The sequence below is a fragment of the Agelaius phoeniceus genome, chromosome 15 (assembly GCF_051311805.1).
Source record: "Agelaius phoeniceus isolate bAgePho1 chromosome 15, bAgePho1.hap1, whole genome shotgun sequence".
NCBI classification, from domain to species: Eukaryota; Metazoa; Chordata; class Aves; order Passeriformes; family Icteridae; genus Agelaius; species Agelaius phoeniceus.
Genome location: NC_135279.1, coordinates 10,959,707 through 10,978,494, shown reverse-complemented (window position 1 = coordinate 10,978,494; position 18,788 = coordinate 10,959,707). Strand labels below are relative to the sequence as shown.

Sequence of the window (18,788 nt, the reverse complement as noted above, 5' to 3'; positions counted from 1 at the left end):
TTTGAGCTGGTTTTGTCTGTATCTCTTCAGAATATCTTAGTATTTAAAGTTACATACTCCTAAATCACACTTGCTTACCAAAGAAGCACTGACATAATTGTGATAGTTAGGATATTTCGAGTTCTCATTAGATCCAAAATGGTGTATGTCTGTTGCTTCTGGGAATTCACATCTTGTAGCTGTAAAAGAGCAAACAACAAAACATGGGAACTTTTAACTTCCTGCAAAAATAATGATTATGAAACTAAGTCCTACCACCAACTTATACCTCAGTCCTTTGATCTACTGAAAGAGGTTTGTAACAAAACACATGTAAGAGCCAAACTTGTGAAAGTAGAAGCTCCTCTCTAATTTAAAGTCACTTAAAATTTAGACTGAAACTCTTAACTCTCGTGACCAGTGACAGGACTCAAGGAAGCTGCATGAAGCTGAGTCAGGGAATGTTTATCAGAAAGAGGGTGGCTGGGCACTGGAACAGGCTCCCCAGGAAATGGTCACAGCACCAAGGCTGACAGAGCCCAGGAAGCACTTGGACAATGCTCTCAGGCACTCTCAGGTGTGACTCTTGGGGTGTCCTGTGCAGGCCCAGGAGTTGGACTCGATGATCTGTGTGGGTCCCTTCCAGCTCAGCACATTCTGTAGTAATGATTTTCTTTGAGGCTTCACAAAACAACTGCTTTTTGTTACTTGAATTAGCAACAGCATTAATTCACGATTTATATGTCACTACTGGAAGGGTTCTTACATCCAGTTTTGAGCACTGCACCTGGAGAATCAACTGCACTCAGACTAGAAGAGAGTAACAAGGATGGTGAGACATTTGAAAAAAAGTAGAGGGTTTCTTTAGCCTAAGGGCCAGAAGACCAAGGACATCTGGAAAGACACAGCATAGTCTTCAAATATGAGGAAAACAAAGTGATAAACTGTCCATTGCAGACACAGCAACAATTAACAAGATTTGCTGCAATAAACTGTAGCCGGGCAGAGTTAGCCAATGACTTCTCAAGCTGGACCTAAGAGTAATGTATTTAAACTGAGACAAACTGGCTAATGAGCTGAAGAGTGCCCATCATTATCTAGTCTGTTTTTGAGATTATCTTCTAAGAATGTAAACAAAAAGACAACAATCTTCTCCTTTCCCCATTAAACTTTCCAGCCTCTCAACATAAAATCACTTCCATGTAAACAATGCAAGGGTATTCATCCACAAAGTATGAGAACAAGTTCTGTGCTTGGTAAGACGGTAAAAAAGAAATTTTTTTTTTTTATTAGGACTTTATTTAGACTCCTAAAGAGGGGGACCAAGAAAAAGATTTTTCAAAATATAGAAAAGGTGATTTAAGAGGACAAAATCCATTGATTAAAACTATCAGCTCTGATAAAGCAACTTTGAGTTTCTCAAACCTCTGCAGTAACATGAAAATTCTTTCCAAGTGACAGTTGGTTCTGAAGATCTGGATAATGAAATAGCAGTCTGGTACACACCAACTTTCTGTGTATTTGCTTTCATCAATCCATTTTCTACAAAAGCCAAACTGTCCTTCACCTTTGTTAGCTTTCACTCTGCCTGAAGCCAAACTTACATCACACAAACTGTAGTCACTTCACAGCTCATAGCCCTTTCTCATAAATCACATGATCTTTCCACATGCCACTACTTGTTGCCAAGAAACAAGGAAAAAAAAAAAAAAAAGAAGAAACAAGCAAACCATAAAACAAAACCAGGAAGAGAAATATGCAATCAATTAGTCTGTTGATGAGAAAAAGGGTCCTTGCCTTTTAAGAGCTGGATAAGCAGACAACATAATCTTTACCAGGACAGGCTCAAACAAGAAGCTATGAGAGAAGGGCAGGGAAGCCAAAATGATTAAACTTATAATCTAAACATTTCTATCCTTTCTTAACCAACCAGGCCCTATTTGTGCTCCACTGCTGGTTTGTGATTCATCACCTGCTGGACCTCAACTGGCTTGAAATCTCTGGAGTCAAAATTCTGCAGTTGCTGCTCTCCAGCTGCACAGGCTCGAGGGACTCTCCAGTCATAAGCTCGGGTGGCTCCTCCATCCCAAACACACATTCCAAATGAGGAAGGCAAAGGGCCAGCCAGATTTCTGAGAACCTCTCTGCAGCATAAACATGCTTCCTAAACCCTCAAGAGGCTGTAAGCCTTCTGCTTTCCAGCTCTCAGATAGCAGACATAAGAAAGCATAAACACACCACTGATGCAGAGGAGTTCTGCACTGATCTTTTGGCCACAATGTTACTTTTACCTTAGAAAGGAAAGAGATGGACAGGAATTCTCCATGTTCATCAAGCTCATTTTCCTTTGATGGTCAGAAAGTTAGTATGTTTTTGAAAGCTGATGTGCTAATGTCTCTAAATGCACACCACATTCTCCAGCCCACCCTGCTGCAACATCAGCATTTCTACTTGTCCAGCATTTCCTGGAATAAAATCCCTATTTTTGCCCCTGCCTTCTGCTCCTTCACTATCCAACCCCATTCAGAGACAGAAAACCCATCAGTGTTTCTTTCCAAGAACAAGAGAGAAGATTCCAGAAACAGTGATCTAGGGCAGATGTTGGAGCCAGAGTTTATTTTCTATTCTCCTGCTGCAGTGCTGGCAATAGATGAGTTCTCATGGCCACGGCATGAGAAAGAAGAAGAAGAAAAAGGAAAATATGTATTCTAACAAAGATCCAGAGGAAAAGGTATCAGAAGGAGTGTGTTTTCTTGGCATTCTTCTTCTGTTCCAGTAAGGCCACGATGTTTGCCCTACTATCTCCTAATAAGTCAGCACAAACAGCTTTGTCTGTACTCTGCTAACTTCAACACAAGGGAAGCTGTTTCAAAAGCAAACAAGTATATTATACTCATTATATACATTATATGTATTTTCACTTAAAGGACTGTCAATTGTCAGCCTGCAACTGCCCAGACAGATTCTGTCGAGGTGCCCATTCTCCTGGAATATACAAACAGTTTGTCTGTCTTGACTTTCTGAGGTCATGTTTGAATGTCTATGGAACTGCTTCTGCACCTTAAAGGTACCCTTCAGCTTAGACAAAGGGAAGATTTCCAGAGAAAACAGGAGCATGTAGGAAGAAAGAGATGGGAAAGATATCTGTCACTACTTCATCTGAAAGGGGCTCAAATTTTGCTTTCTCTAACGTGGATTAGAATCCTAATATGCCTTTATGGATTTCAGAAGTGCTGAAGGAATTAGCAGTGACTCAGAAAAAAGGGCCATCCAAACATTCCAAGTATGGGATTAATTTAAGAAATTCAGAAATGTGAACACACAAGCAGCATGCTGTAGAGGTTAAGAAACATTTCTTTAGAGGCTAACACATATAAAATCACTAACTGTAAATTCTGTGACAGAAGTTGAGTATGAACTAGAATAACAATCTTTCCAATGTCACTGGTCAGGATTAGCCCTGTGTCATACAGAGTTATTTTACAGACTGAATTAACACAGAATCTGTTTGGTGCAAATATTTAGATCACTAAGCAATAGGCACCTCAAATTCATTATCCTCCTCTGAAAAATAGAGCTGAAAAGGAAAAAGGGTAGCTGTAAACTGGATGAAAAAGATGTTTGCATTAGAATGCACGTTGGCATTCCTGTGGGAATGGGACCACAAAGGCTTTGCAATGAAGGGAAAGGGTATTGTGCTTTTTGGCATAAAACAATGATCTTTCACCCACTTGAGAAGCACAGAATGCAGTGCAGGCATAACTCCATTCATCTGTATGGAATTAATTGCTTTATGTAAAGTCCAGCAAACAACTGGGCTGCTAAACAAGACTTACCTCACTAGGGTCAAATATTACATCAGGGGCTGTAATGCCATTGGTTTTTGCAGCTTTTCGGATGATGTCTTCTGCCTCCTGAAACCTCCCCATGGAGATCAACCACCGTGGAGACTCTGGAATGATCCTGCAGAGAAGGTTCACAATAATAAGCCTGCATTTCCACAGAAAGAGCTGCTGAAGGGACCAACACATTGTTCCAGGCAGGAAGATCTCTAAACATGCCACATCTTGCAGGAATTAGTGCAGTGACAACAGAAATCAGATTTACAAGATCTGACTAGTGTAAGGAACAAGACCAGACTAATATGCCCTTATGGATTTCAGAAGTGCTGAAGGAATTAACAGTGACTCAGAAAAAAGAGCAATCCAAACATTCCAAGTATGGGATTAATTTTAAGAAATTCAGAAATGTGAACACACAAGCAGCACGCTGTAGGTTAAGAAACATATCCTTAGATGCCAACACATATAAAATTAGTAACTGTAAATTCTGTGATAAAAAGGCAAATCAGAGAGCAGAATTCCCCAGTCATTGGATTGCACTAGAACCGAGATGGAAGCACAAACACAGCTGCCACTGTAAGTGAAGCAACACCACCACCACGTGGAATAGTTCAGCTTTACATGCCACTCATACGTAGTATTTTAACAACTACACAAAAAACACAGAAGTGCCACAGCTGTGCAAGTACTGTTTTGTAGTTTGTCATATCTGTGTCACCCTACCAATGCCCAGAACATCTGGTTTTTCCTTCTGCCCTTAGTTCACACCTATACTTAAAGCCTGTGGATTTCAGTTGGTGCAGAAGTACGAGTTTCATTGACCTTTTTTTGCTTTCTTTGCATGTGCAACACTCAGTTTTACAGAAGCCTACAGAACATGAAGAGCAGGTTTTTCAGGCATCAGTCAGATCACATACAACACCACGGACCGACAGCTAAACAGCTGGGAGAGTAAAGGACACAACATCTATCCTTCACCTACACATTCCTAAATTTCATTAGCTTCATCATCTTAAAAACCTGCAGACAGGACCTTCTAAAGACTAAAGCCTTGTGAGTTGTACTCACCACCAGAGTGGGATGCAGAGCAGGCCGGGCAGGGTGAGCGCCAGCAGCAGCATCCGCCAGTCTCGGAGGAAGAACGCGAACAGGGGCAGCAGCATGTAACCAAAGGCATAAAAAATGCACACACCCAGCGTGCAGAACAGCACTCTGACTGACTTGCCAAGGATTTCTGTGCCTGTTCAAAACAGCAGAGGGATTATTAGATTTTCACTTAACAGCAACCAAGTCACTTAATAAAAATACTCCTAGCAATTGGCTTTGAAGCACACTGCACTGCACAGTTGCAGGATGCAGCACTTTGTCGTCTAGCTGGAGGCACCACAGAGTTGCTTCATGCTGTGATCCTGCACCAATGGAGGTAATTATTTGTGTGAAAGAATGAGAACTGGGCCACACAGTGTTTCTGTAGCTCCATATGTAGCTCGCATTTCTGTAATTTTATCTTTTTAGAATCTCACATTTTACCTGAGGAGCTTAAATCACCTGACATTTTCAACAGTTAAATGTAGCTTGATGTCCAGAATCCTCTCCAGCTTATGAAGAGTGACCAGCTTCTTTAAAGAATAATTCAAAGGTGCCTCAAGTAAGTTCCCAACCTGTATTACCTTCTAAAAGACTATTTAGACTATATAAAAGCCAAAATCTTCACTGTCTTTTGGGATAGACATATGGAATTCATGTTGGTCACAAAGACCACGCTACTGCCAGGGGAATTAAATGCATGAACAGAGGTCCAGTGCCCTCCTCTGAAATGTTTTGGCACCTGCAAATCAAGAGACAGAGAAAAAAAATACAATCTTTCTTGTTTCCATGGAAATCAAAGAAGATGCCAGCAGTTGCAGCAGGCTATGTGCAGTAAGGTTATCTAAGCACTGCTTTCACCCCTGAACTGACCGTCCTTGGCACAGAAATAATTTCTTGCCACCATTTGGTACTTTGGACAGTGAGGTCACTGTACATGATTTTTTTTTTTAATCTCGGATTCATGAGGTAATTCACATCCCCATAATTAAATATGGTCTTAGTTAGCTTGAAAGTATACAAAGCAGAAGTCATGACAACATTTAAATTTTTACTATAGGCTGTTTAAAGAATACTTTATAAAAATTACTCTACCTATCTTGGTTCTTTTGCAACTTTTAAATGAAACAGGTATTTAGGCTTGAAATGGACATCAGAAATCCCAGAAAAATCATAGAATCATGGAATGGTTTGGGTTGGAAGGGACCTTAAAGATCATCTAGCTCCAATCCCCAAGAAATCATGTCTCACATGTATTATCTCTCCCACTAGAAGATGGACTTTATTTCAAATAGTTTCTGGGGTTTTGCCTCTTTTAGGATAGCAAACCACAGAAATAATTCAAATTGCACCTCTATCAGCTGGAAGCTTCCAAGGAGAAGAGAAGTTATTCATGCATGGTGAGGCCACACTCTTAACAGTGTTGCTTGGCAAAACAAATCAACCCTAAGTCAGTACTGAAAAGGAGCAGGAAAAGCACATGATGAAAGGACACATGCAGTGACCAGCAGGACTTTCATACCAAGAACAAATGCTGCCACGTAGTTAGATATCTGTCCCATGCCAACCAGCACAAACAACACTGAAAACATCTCCCAGCTGGTAGAGAAGACCTGTATGAAACTGAAGCCAGTCTGCATTGCCAGAGTTGCAAACAGCACATTCTTCCTGCCAAACCTTCCATGGACAGATTAAAAAAAGAAAGAGAAGGGAAAAAAAATATGATTAAACAACATCATGAACGAAATCTACAGAAATAGAAAAATAAAATTACTTATATGCATAGTTAAGGAGATACAAAACTTCTGCACAAAGCAGAGGTTCAGGAAATGCAACACAGGCACAACTATTCTAAACACATTAAAAACATCACTGGCAAAGAGAAATTAATATTCTAAGGGCTGCTAGTTAAGTTATCTTCAAGTATGTGCTGGAACACCATTCCTTTCTTACTGACTGGAAACAAAGCATCAGGAACAAGTTACTTAAAGTGCAAGAGTATCCAATGCTTCTGCTCCTCCAAGGAGCACACGGTCCCTGACAGATGAACAGGTTAAAAAAAGAAAAAGAAGAAAGGCTTCTGGAAGAGAGGTAAAACTCAGGTTTGGAAGATGCTATTGGCAGTCAGTGATCCCATGCCACAATCTTCATTCTCTTTGGTTTAAATAGGAACAAAATTAAGGGGTTCTAGAAGACCTCCTGATGAAGTACTAACAAAACCCCAAAAACCAAGGAGAAAAGAAATTAAACTAAACTCAACCTGTCAAGCTGCTGTAAGAGTGGTCGCTGCTGTCCTGGCCCAGGCAGCCCCACACTGCTGGGACAGGGTGTGCTGAGTGCAGGTTTCACAGCTCCAAAGTCCACATTGACCTGCAGGTCTACAGCTGGTGTCATGGGCATTACACAAAGAACTGTTACTTGAAACCCCCAAATATTCTGTCAACCTTCATGTCTCAGGCTCACTGCAGTGCAGAACACTGCAGGCAGCTTTGCTGGAGCATCCTTCTCATGGACAGAGGGAGCTCCTGACCCTGAGCTTGGTGTCCCTCAGTGGCTACAAGTGACTGGATGGGCTGCAGGGATGGATGGATGGGCTGCAGGGAGGGATAGGCTGCAGGGATGGATGGATGGATGGATGGATGGATGGATGGATGGATGGATGGATGGGCGGGCTGCAGGGAGGGATAGGCTGCAGGGATGGATGGATGGATGGATGGATGGATGGATGGATGGATGGATGGATGGATGGATGGATGGGCTGCAGGGAGGGATGGATGGGCTGCAGGGAGAGGTGGGCTGCAGGGATGGATGGATGGATGGATGGATGGATGGATGGATGGATGGGCTGCAGGGAGGGATGGATGGATGGATGGGCTGCAGGGAAGGATGGATGGATGGATGGATGGATGGATGGATGGATGGATGGATGGATGGATGGATGGATGGGCTGCAGGGAGGGATGGATGGGCTGCAGGGATGGATGGATGGGCTGCAGGGATGGATGGATGGGCTGCAGGGATGGATGGATGGATGGATGGATGGATGGATGGATGGATGGGCTGCAGGGAGGGATGGATGGGCTGCAGGGATGGATGGATGGATGGATGGATGGATGGATGGATGGATGGATGGGCTGCAGGGAGGGATGGATGGGCTGCAGGGATGGATGGATGGATGGATGGATGGATGGATGGATGGGCGGGCTGCAGGGATGGGCTCCATACCTGCACCTGGTAAGGATCTGTGCCACCAGGGGAAGGAGCTGCAGGAGACTGCCAGGAGTGTGAAGGAAGGAAGCTCATGGACTCTGGCATCAGAACAGCTCCTGCTTCACCTGCTGGGTAGTGACCATGGGAGACACTAAGGGATCCTTGTAGCAGACAAGGAGCTCTTTGGAGGAAGCACCTGAACCTTCTGAAGAAGCAGCATCACCAGGAAAAGGTGGGGAGAGACTGAGGGAAGAGGGGAATCACCCCTCACGTGGGAGGCCGTGGAGCTGGGCCTGGGGATGAGTGACAAGCCAGCTGAGATCATGGGTTGGCATTGGCAGGGAGGACAACAAGGGTGCTGGGTGTCTGCTGCAGCCACCTGCTGAGAAGAAAGCAAACAGGACCTGCTGCAGGGCACCACAGGAAACCTCTCATGTCCAAAGGCACTGCCCACCACAAGGGCTTTGAACACTCCAGGACACAACCCAAGAGGCTTCCAGAGCTCATTAGTGGTGACTTCCTAACAGAGAAGGCTGAGGAGGTGACAAAGGGACACTGCAGGACCTCAAACAAGGCTGCACTGATGGGGGTGTGGAGGCTGGCAGCAGCCTGCTGGCTGTGCAGGGGGAAAGAGCAGGACTGGGAGGGGAGGTACCAGGCAGAAGGCAGGATCACAGAGAGAGCAAACACTGGCCTGCCCAGGGATTTTTTTTGACAAAAAACATAACATATAGCTTTGGAGAGAAGTACAGGAGGCCTGGTTAATTTTTAAAGATCATTCTTTCTAAGCTTGAGATTAGTCCATCCTGATAGGCAGCTATGAAAAGGCCCTAAATGATGCCAGAAGATTTGTGGCATGGAGATTATGTTTCAGTGAAACATAAACTCTGCAAGTACCAGCAAATTAGGGAACCACATATTGTTCTCAGGGAATGAGAAGGACAGCACACAATGCACAGCAAATCCCAGGGAGAGAAACAGAAAAACTGAGCTTTACAAAATACAAACAGCTGTTGGCATCACAGAAATTAATGGTGTCTTCTTTTTTTTTTAATGTTTCAAATGATAAACAAGAAAGTCTTGCTTCTCTGGAGTACAGCTGAACAGCATTTATGCTTCCACAAATACAGATCATTGGACTTAAATGCTGTATTTGATTATGAGAAAGAGCAGCTTTGGTTTATAGAAAGAAAAATCCCAGTTTAAACTAAAAAAAAAAAACAAAAACAACAAACAAATGAACAAGTGTCAGGGATCCCTCTGAACATGGTCCAAAGTAAATAGAGGAGAATGTCATTGATCAGATTTTTCCAGACAAAACTCATCTCCAACACCTGTATTCTGGCATAAAAAACCAGTTTGCTGTAGAGTGACTTTGTTGCAAGAACAAGCAGATGTAGATAACACTTACAAACAATCTTTGTAACATTCTGTTCTAGCTCAGCACATTTCTCTACCCACTCTGTGTACACTCAGGTTAGACAGTCACAGAACAGACATGTTAGTAGTTGCAGAAGGACACTAGTAGGAAAGCTGATATTAAAGAAATGCCTACAAATGAGCATCAAAGAGACAGCAGCTCTGGTGTATATACTTTACTTGTCTGAGAGCTGTCCTGAGATGAAAGATCCCAGCAGGACACCCACAAAGAACAGGGAGGTGCTCAGGGGTCCCTTCCAGTCGTTGTCACATACGAGATTCCACTGCAGGGAGAGAGAATTGGAAAGTCTTTTAATAAACAGGATTTCCCCTCCCTCCTAAACTCTGCTCAGCTGGCTTTGGAAGGAATGAGAACAGAATTACAGAACAGGTTGGGCTGTAAGGGGCCTTAAGGACCATCTCATTCCAACCCCCTGCCATGGCCAAGGACACCTTCCAGGCTGCTCCAAGCCTCATCCAGCCTGGCCTTGAGCACTGCCAGGGATCCAGGGGCAGCCACAGCTGCTCTGGCAACCTCTGCCAGGGCCTCACCACCCTCATAGGGAAGAATTTCCTCCTAATATCCAATATAACCCTGGCCTCTGTCAGTGTGAAGCCATTCCCCCTTGGCTTGTCACTGCATGACCCTGTAAATAGTTTCTAAACTTGATTTCCCTGCATATAGTAATGTTTCCCATTAAAAATTCACATTCCTAATTTAAGAAAAATAGAACTATAGAAACAACAATACCTTTTTACTACATTTTAATATGGTTTTGAGAGACAGGAGATGGCTCATTCTTCACTGGGAATCTAACTAACCTCAATTAGAATCTTCAAAATACAAATTGAAATATACACCAACAAACAAAGATTTCCAAGATTAAAACAAAAATGAGGAATAAAAGGAAATATTTTTTAAATAAAGTCTTCAATATTTTTCAAGATCCTACCCAGTTCAGTCAGATGTTTTTGAAACAGCAATCGTGTTATTTTTCCATCTACATAAACAACTATTGTTAAAAGACTCTTAGTTCTATTTTGGTTTTCTGGGGGAAAAAATGTGTAAATATTAGAAGAAAGGACAAAACCCAGCAGGGATTCCTCATCCCCTCCTTCATAGCTATGTTCTGACCAGAGGACATAAAACCAGTTTCCCAGAGCTCTCCCAGTACCTGCTGCCAGAGGGCAGGTGCTGCAGCCCTGCAGGACAGGAACTGAGAGGCAACAGATGTGAGACCAAACCATCCTGAGCATAGTTATTCAAACAGCTCTTTCAAGCCCCCTTCTGATGTCTTAGCAATGGAAAATTTTAGGTTTTAATCTGTATTAAAAAGGCCAAAATGAAAATATTCACCCTGACCTGAATAATTAATCCTCTTTGTTCCCCAGTTACAAATAATTGAGTATATTTTTTTTTCAATTAATTGAAGGGAACACCCTTCCATGCTTTGATCTGCTCCCTGATAAACACACAGTAGTTGCTGTGTGTTCCAGCTCCCACACGTGGGAATGCTCCTGTTTCACTGTCTGCCAGCCCCACCTCCTCAGCACCAAGCCTTTGACTCCAGGAATCTCACAGCCCTCAGCTGTTAACAGTCACAGCAGAACCACATCCTAGTCCATGGTTTAAGGCTGGAGGATCACTTAAAACTATGCACAGGATGAACAACACCAGCAATGGCCTTCCACTGCCAGATTCCTGTGTCAAAATGCAACTGAGCCATCGCTTATTTCATGGAATAGCATCCAGTTTTGAATTAGAACTGGGAACTGTTCCAGAGATGAATTATGGTCATTCACACAGGCTACACTCTCATCAGCTGTCTAACTCTAGCTGCCAGCCCTTACATTACCTTATATTTATAAGACAGTCATCATAATTATTATTTTTAAGGTCAATATTCACCTTTTTCCAATTTGTAACTGTATTCAAGTCATTTCATAGCCCCTCCATTGATAAATCTGTTTGTGGTTTTATGTCTGAAAATTCTCTCCTTCTATCAGATTTCATAAGCTCAACATTTCCTCCCCAGGCCTCTCCAGCCTCACAGCACCTGGAGCTCAGGTACCAGCACTCCAGGCAGTGCTCCAGCAGATCCCACCACCACCATCCATTAGGCATCACTACAGAAGTTCCTCACAGAACTGTGGCTTTCCAGTGTGTCAATAAATGCATCCCACTCATGGTAAGGAATTGAACTTACTACAGTTATCAACATCATTTAGATTATGAACTATAATTAACATTCATAGTGAAATCTGTATTATTCAACAAAAGCTATACTTTATTATAGATGAAAGAAAGCTTGAGCCTGTCATGACCACAGAGGCTAAGCCAGCTAAGAAACTTCAGCAAAATATACCTGGCAACTGGGAAATACCAGCAAATGATTGTTATCAAATTTATAATTTATACAGGCCAAAGGTCTCAGTGGTTATCATATGCCTTTATATGATAACACCTACCAGAGAAACAAACACCACAAATACAAATCCTGCTGTTCTAAAGACTTGCCTACTCACAAGAAGTTATCTTTGCATCAACTCCTGCAGTCAGACATCCTCAATAACAGAACTAAAACCTGTCTTGGTCATTAGTCTGTCATTACTAAATAGATCATTACTTTCCAGCTGATCACCCTGTGCCTGTGAGTCCACCACCTCCTTTCATCTGTCCTACACCCTGCACTTTGGCACAAGGCTTGAACAACACTTGGATTTCCAGACACTGGCACGTTTGTGTCCTATAACAAACATTTCCTTCAGATCACTGAGGTGGAGACCTTTCTTGGAAAAGTTCACGGTATTAAAATGTTTAGCACAGCTCTGCCAAAACCTTCTTGCACTGGCAGGTGGAAACATACTGGGCATTCAAATGTGGCAATGATTACCAGCTTGTTTTTCTGGCCTCTCTGTAAAGCACAGTGAGGAGCTGTCATGCTGAAGACCACTTGAACCAGGCATCAAAGTGAACTTCAACATCAAATTTCCAAAGTAGAACTACCTTGGTTGTACAATACCAGTTGTTTACAGACTCCACAGAAGCACAATAATTAGAACAAAGGGATTTTAAGGTCTGTCACCCTTTGCCCCAGTAAATAAATGTCAAAGTCTTCAACTCATTAATGACACACCTATAAGGTCTATTATACTGCTTGTCAGTGATGATGGCATCATCCTTCCAGAATCATTTTGCAACCATACCCTTCCCTCAACTGCACATTGTCCAAGAGGAAGTCACCAAGGTAACCCTGCTAGATCAGCATGGCAAAGAGCAAGTGTCCCAGGAGTAGTTACTAATCAACCCACCCCTGCTGCTGGTCGTGCTGTTTGGACACAGGATACCATGACCTAGTGCTCTAAAACCATGTGCTATTTTCACTTCTTAGTAGCTAGTATCTAGTTCTTTTGAACTAGCCTGCTAGCTGTAACAGCCTTTGCCCCAGTGAACAAGATAAGGTTAACCTTGGCGAGGTATCTGGGCTTCAAACACAAGAAAAACATTTCCACTCTGTTTTCGAGGAGCAGCTGCTGATTGTGAGGCATCGAGCTGCTCAACACTGGTACCCAACAGAACACAGCATTCCTGATCTATTTTGTTATAACTTTAGGACATCCTCTGTTGCAGTTTAAACTTGTCTTCTTACTCATCTTACAGATATTTTGTGATTTTTCTACTTCCCAGGCAAGTCCTCAGGCTGGGGTGATGTCTGCCAGCAGCCTCACACCCAGCACAATGCTCACTTGTGTGCTGGGGCTGAGCTGTGCTCATGCACCTCTGTAAGCAGATCCCTGGCTGATGGCAGTGCTGGTGAGGACAGCTGGGAACAGGGGATGGGGAGAAGAGGACAGGCTGTGGAGATGGCCAGGGATGTGAACAGCTTGGGTCAGAAGGAAGGGGGAGCAAAAAGGAGAGGGACTGAAGCAGTTGATTCTCAAGCCCAGGTTGGGGGCCCGAGTATCAAACAGTCCCAGGCACTTACAGCCATCACTCACACACCTCTCTAGGAGAGCACTTTCCAAGTTCTGTTTGATCTCTTACATGCCAGCTGCCTGGAACCATGTCTCCAAGTCCCTTGCTAGAAAGGCAAGGCCAGTGACAAAACTGAGAAGAAAAAAAACTCTATAAATTACTCCATCAGGTCTCCTCCCTCCCACAAACTCAAGACCCTTCCCTAGTACCACTTCAAGAGCCCAAAACAAAGCTGGACTGTGACAAATACAAACCTTCAAGAGCCTCATCTGCTTATACTCCTGTCCTACAAGGAAATGCCTTATAGACAAAACAATTTTTACAGCTACAAGATACTGTGTCTTCACATTCCTTTATTTTTAAAAACTCTTTTCCTGTCTTGCTCAGAATAACATGCATAATTGAAAAATTAAGAGGCCAGTTCCAAGTATTAATATTTTCTTTTTAAAAATCAAGACTTTTTGAAGTTGGCTCAGTACCCTGTATTCCCTCCTTCCACTTGCTTCTCTCAGCAAGTAGAGGCAGGTTCTTCAAAAATTCTCAGTCACACAACCAAGTACTAACAACCTTTGATGCTGAATCTGATTTTGTTTATATCCATACAAGTATTCTCTGCTTACTTGAAAGCTGTGTTATTAAACACCCTTTCCTCTAAAAACACATTTGTATATTCCAAATACTTAAAAGGTCTAGATGTTACATTGAAACTTATTATCTAAAGCAAACAGAAGTCTGTGTCTACAAATACACATTCTGCTTAATTTTCCCTCCTCTAGTTGTTTTACATTTTTGCAGCAATAAAGCTTGCATAGAACAGGAAGGAAATTGCCAAATATTTTACAATTCCAGAGCAGAAATGGAACTGTTCCCCAAACATCACATTTTTGAGATGGCTGGAGAAAAAGGAAACAGGGCACTGCCATCACCTGAGGTGAGTTTGAATTTAAAAGTAAAGGCAACATGAAGGGAATTTTACTTTGTCACTAACTGTCCACAGTGCCTCTAAAAGAGCACTGTTTCCATTTAACAATATCAACTGCAGGCCTATTATTCTTTAACAATATTGATCTTTATGTTGTGATGTCAGAAACAGCTGTACTTTGTACAATTTCAAACACTACTGCATGATGTGCTTTTTAAATCACACCTTGAAAAACTCAGCATTTTACAAACACTTTTGTATATCTGTCAGATATTTGTATTCACTTATTAAATGAAACCCAGACTTTCTTTTCCTTCTTCTGACAAGACCAGCAATACTAAGCTTTTGCAAAGCTGCAAAAAGCTTTTTCAGCTCCCGAGGCTGCAAAGTTATGAGTATGAACTTCAGCCACAGCGATAAGGAGACATTAACCTACAATAATAAAAAAGAAGCACCTGTTTTAAAAGATGTTAAATAATGGAGGTGACTAACATTAATGAAGAGTTGAGTGAGAGCTGATCCTGGATGACACAGGGTTGATTTAAATTCAGCTGCTGGCCCCACTCCTGCAGCAGCCTGCTCTAGAGGAAGGTGTCCCTGCCCATGCCAGCAGGGGTGGAAGAAGATGTCTTTAAGGTCCCTCCCAGCCCAAACCATTCTATGATTCTATGACTCTATAAATTACAATGTCTAGCAGAAGCCTGTGTTTTTATTTTGGCAAAGTGAAACAAGACATCCCTCTGCCTTCCAGCAGGTGAACATAGAAACCTCTGGATGAGCAGCTGTGCCCCAGAGCCCATTTGTATCCTGCACATGTCACTGCTGCAGCCTCCCCTTGCTTCCTGAAGCCCTGGCATAACCCACTCATCTCCAGGGACTGTGGTGTGACAGCACAGCAGGGCATTGCATCCCTGGGGTGTACAGAATGGAAACCTCTGGGCCCTCATCTCTGCCCAGAACTTTCTCTGAACAGCCACACAGGAAGGAGCACAGCCCTGCACCTGACCAGCCTCCAGACACCTGCAAGTCCCACCATGTGCATCCTTCCCCTGCAAAAGCCAACAGGCCCTAAAGTTTGCCAATAGCAAAACAGACACAAAGCATGCAAATCTGGCATACACCACCTGCACTGATTTCAAACTGATGAACAAGACAACACCTTTTTGGAAGCTGAGGATGAATAAGTGCATCCAAAATTCAGCATCTGTTTATGGTTCACTGTTTAAGAATTACTCTTGTGTGAACTAAAATGTTCTGACTGATGTATCATCTAACACCTCATTATATCATATTTCTAGTGCACTCATGCCCTTAACTCCACTGCTCAATTCTACTCCTGGTATAGCCGCATAACAGCCATGACTGGCAGAAGTTAATCTTTTCCCTTAATTACTCCTGGTTTAGTCCTTTTACTGCCATGTATGAACTTTTACTACTCCTACATTCATTTTTTACAGGACTTATGGAGGAATTAGAATGACACAGTTGGTTTCTTGAGCCAAAATAAAGCCCTTCTTATGCCCTGAGCTACAGCATTTCAAAAAGTAAAAGGCAGAAAGGGATTTTGTTACACCAGAGCTGGTTAAATACTGCAGACTGGCTAATAACAACCTTCTGTTGTTAGACTGTGAGAAAATAAAGTCTCTCTTTAAGTGAGAGAGAACTGAATGTTTTAAGTCTCCCCTGAAAAGCAGAACCATAAACAAGGTTTCTCTAAAGTCATGAGAGATTCAGCAAAAACCTTTCTTAAAAAAAAAAGTCCCCTTCCCCCTCCCAGTGTCAGCTATGGAAATCTGGGACAAAGGTCCTCATGATTATTCAACAAGTTAGAGATATGCAACTAAACACAAGATTAGTTAATCATGAAAGCAGTACCACCAAGCCAAGAAATTAAACAAGTTAAACACTGAAAACCTGTAAGTGTGTGAAAGGCCACAGCTCTTGCAAAACTCCCTCAGAAGCATTAATATTAGATGAGAAAAAAAAAAAAATACTGCCTCAGTGCATGATGCCTGGGCAGACAAACATTGCCTCCCACGGACATGGGACATCTGCCAAGTCACACAGACGAGGAGCCAGGGCTGGGGAGTCTCAGCACTATGTGAGCAGCTCCCTTTTCTTATAGATTGTAAAACTCCTGGACAATACCCCAATAGCTCAAGGCATTTTAATTAACATCAAGCCAAAGCTGAGTGAAGCTCTAAAGACAAGGCAGCACATCTAAGCCAGGATAACCATCTTAGCACAGCACTCAAACAACAGCCATGTGCCCCCCGTGAAAGGCTTGCCCACGAAGATGCCAACTGCCTTACACTGCCCTGAGAGCACTCAGCCTTTCACAACAGTGCATTCAGCAAGCACTGGAGCTGAGACATTCCCAGCAGCTTTCCTCTCCAGTAAGACAGCAATTCTTTAGATGAGGCAATGCCTTGCACTTGTCAGAATCATTCAAACCCTTGACTGAGCTTTCTACAACTCCTGTGTCCCCATTTCTAATCCTCCCTTGTGCTGCCATGGCTCCTCTTCCATGTTCTCCAGGTCACCTTAGTCCTCTGTGCCCAGATCAGTTTATGGACATTTAGTACCCACACCCATCACTACCCAAACAGTGATCACAATCCAGTTTGCAAAACAAGAAATGACGGCAGATTTTTTATGGAGCTCCAGCTCCATGAAACTCATGTTCAGGCAATGGGACTGTACAAACTTTGTAAGCCTTCTGAAAAAGGCCTATACTTGTATTGAAATTCAAGTATTCCTCAAAAGTACTTCTCAAAATCCATTTCCTTGCTTCTGAAGTCAACCTGCCCCTGTGGGTCTGGACAGCTTTCTTGTGAAAGCAGTGACAGTCAGCACAGCTTCACCTTTGGTAGGCTGCCCACACCCCAGACCTGACTCAAGCGTTGTACACCTGCACAAACACAAACATGACCTGTCCCAGCACGTGAGCACAGGGACACAGCAGAGGCACTGTGGGCACACAGCAAAGTTCAGGGTCCTTTGAATAAAGCATCAAACCAGGCCTCCCCAACCCGTGTATCTTGCACAACTCAGGATGACTCCAGCCAGTGAGAGTGGTGACACACTGGCACAGGCTGCCCAGAGGAGCTATGAATGCCCCATCCCTACCAGTGCTCAAGGCAAGGATGAACAGGGCTTGGAACTACCTGGCAGGAAGGTGTTCCTGCCCATGCCAGGGAGTTGGAACTGGATGTTCCTTAAGGCCCCTTCCAACACAAATCACCCTGTGATTCCATGAGTTCTACCACCTTTATTTTTTAAAGAAAGAAAACAAACACTGTTGATGTTCAAAGAGACATCTCTGTCACACCAAGCAAGCCGAAGCCAGTGCTGACCCTGCTCCAGCCCCTTGCACAGATACCTGATGAACCAAGAAGCATTTGCACACTGTGACCAGTCTCGCTGGTAAGGAAACAGGCTGCACTTGGAAGCTCATTATAGAAACAATGTTAAGGGATTGGAATGGACCTTATAAAGATCATCTAGTCCCTGCCATGGACAAGGATACCTCCCACCAGACCAGGTTGCTCAAAGCCTTATCCAACCTGGCCTTTTAACATTGGGGATCCACAAGCTCCCTGGACAACCTGTTCCAGCGTCTCACCACCCTCACTATAGAAGTTTCCTTCCTCGTTCTTATGCAAACGAAAGTGAACAGAGGACCTCAAAATAAACTCGGCGTGGCGGGTTTAGCAGCAGATCAATGTGCCGGCAGACAGCCCAGAAGGCGGCGGAGCTGCACGGGCACTGCGATAACCCCGCGGCTCTCCGCGGCACCCGGGGCTGCCCGGCATTCCCCTCCCGCTCCCGCGCACCTCGGTGACGATGGTGGAGCGATAGACATCGCGGCTGTACTCCCAGCCGTCCAGGCACGGCTCCTGCTCCAGCGCCTCCAGCTCCACGTCGGAGCCGGGTCGCAGCCCCAGCGCCGAGAAGTTGGCGAGCGCGGCCAGGCGGTAGCGGCGGCAGCGGCTCGGCACCTCCTGCCCGTCCCGCAGCTCCAGCGGGATGCTGGCGTTGCGCCACTCGCCGCTCAGGTTGGCCCCGCGGGGCACGACGCACCGGTGCTCGGGCGTGCCGGCCAGGAACACGATGGAGAGGCCGTTGAAGCCATTGGGAATGATGCTGGCGCTGAGCAGAAAGAAGACGAGGCGCTGGAAGCGGCCCCATTCGCCCAGGAAGGCGGTGGCCGCGTCGTAGTCGCGCATGGCGCGGCCGAGCTGCGGCCCCCAGTCCCGCGGCTCGGTGTGGCGCGGGCAGGAAGCGGCTCGGCCGCGCAGCCCCGCGCCATGGGCCGGCCTGGGGGTGGGGTTTGCCCGAGGCCGCGCAGGTGG

The 18,788-nt window shown here is 44.1% G+C and overlaps 1 protein-coding gene and 1 long non-coding RNA gene across 2 annotated transcripts in view; one reads left to right on the top strand and one right to left on the bottom strand.

Moving 5' to 3' along the window:
- LOC129126884 (uncharacterized) overlaps positions 1 to 2,833 on the top strand; it is a 15,146-nt gene extending 12,313 nt beyond the window's left edge. Inside the window, exon 4 of the long non-coding RNA XR_008535125.2 lies at positions 1,913 to 2,833. This is a non-coding gene — a long non-coding RNA (uncharacterized LOC129126884). The remainder of the gene's footprint in view (positions 1 to 1,912) is intronic.
- Positions 1 to 18,788, bottom strand: part of LOC129126882 (organic cation/carnitine transporter 2-like) — a 25,824-nt gene extending 7,036 nt beyond the window's left edge. Inside the window, exons 1-6 of the mRNA XM_054643118.2 lie at positions 18,270 to 18,788; positions 9,716 to 9,819; positions 6,430 to 6,584; positions 4,890 to 5,061; positions 3,816 to 3,942; positions 79 to 179 (exon numbers count right to left, since the gene is read on the bottom strand). Of these exons, the coding sequence (XP_054499093.1) occupies positions 79 to 179; positions 3,816 to 3,942; positions 4,890 to 5,061; positions 6,430 to 6,584; positions 9,716 to 9,819; positions 18,270 to 18,662 (1,052 nt within the window). The 5' untranslated portion in view covers positions 18,663 to 18,788. The remainder of the gene's footprint in view (positions 1 to 78; positions 180 to 3,815; positions 3,943 to 4,889; positions 5,062 to 6,429; positions 6,585 to 9,715; positions 9,820 to 18,269) is intronic.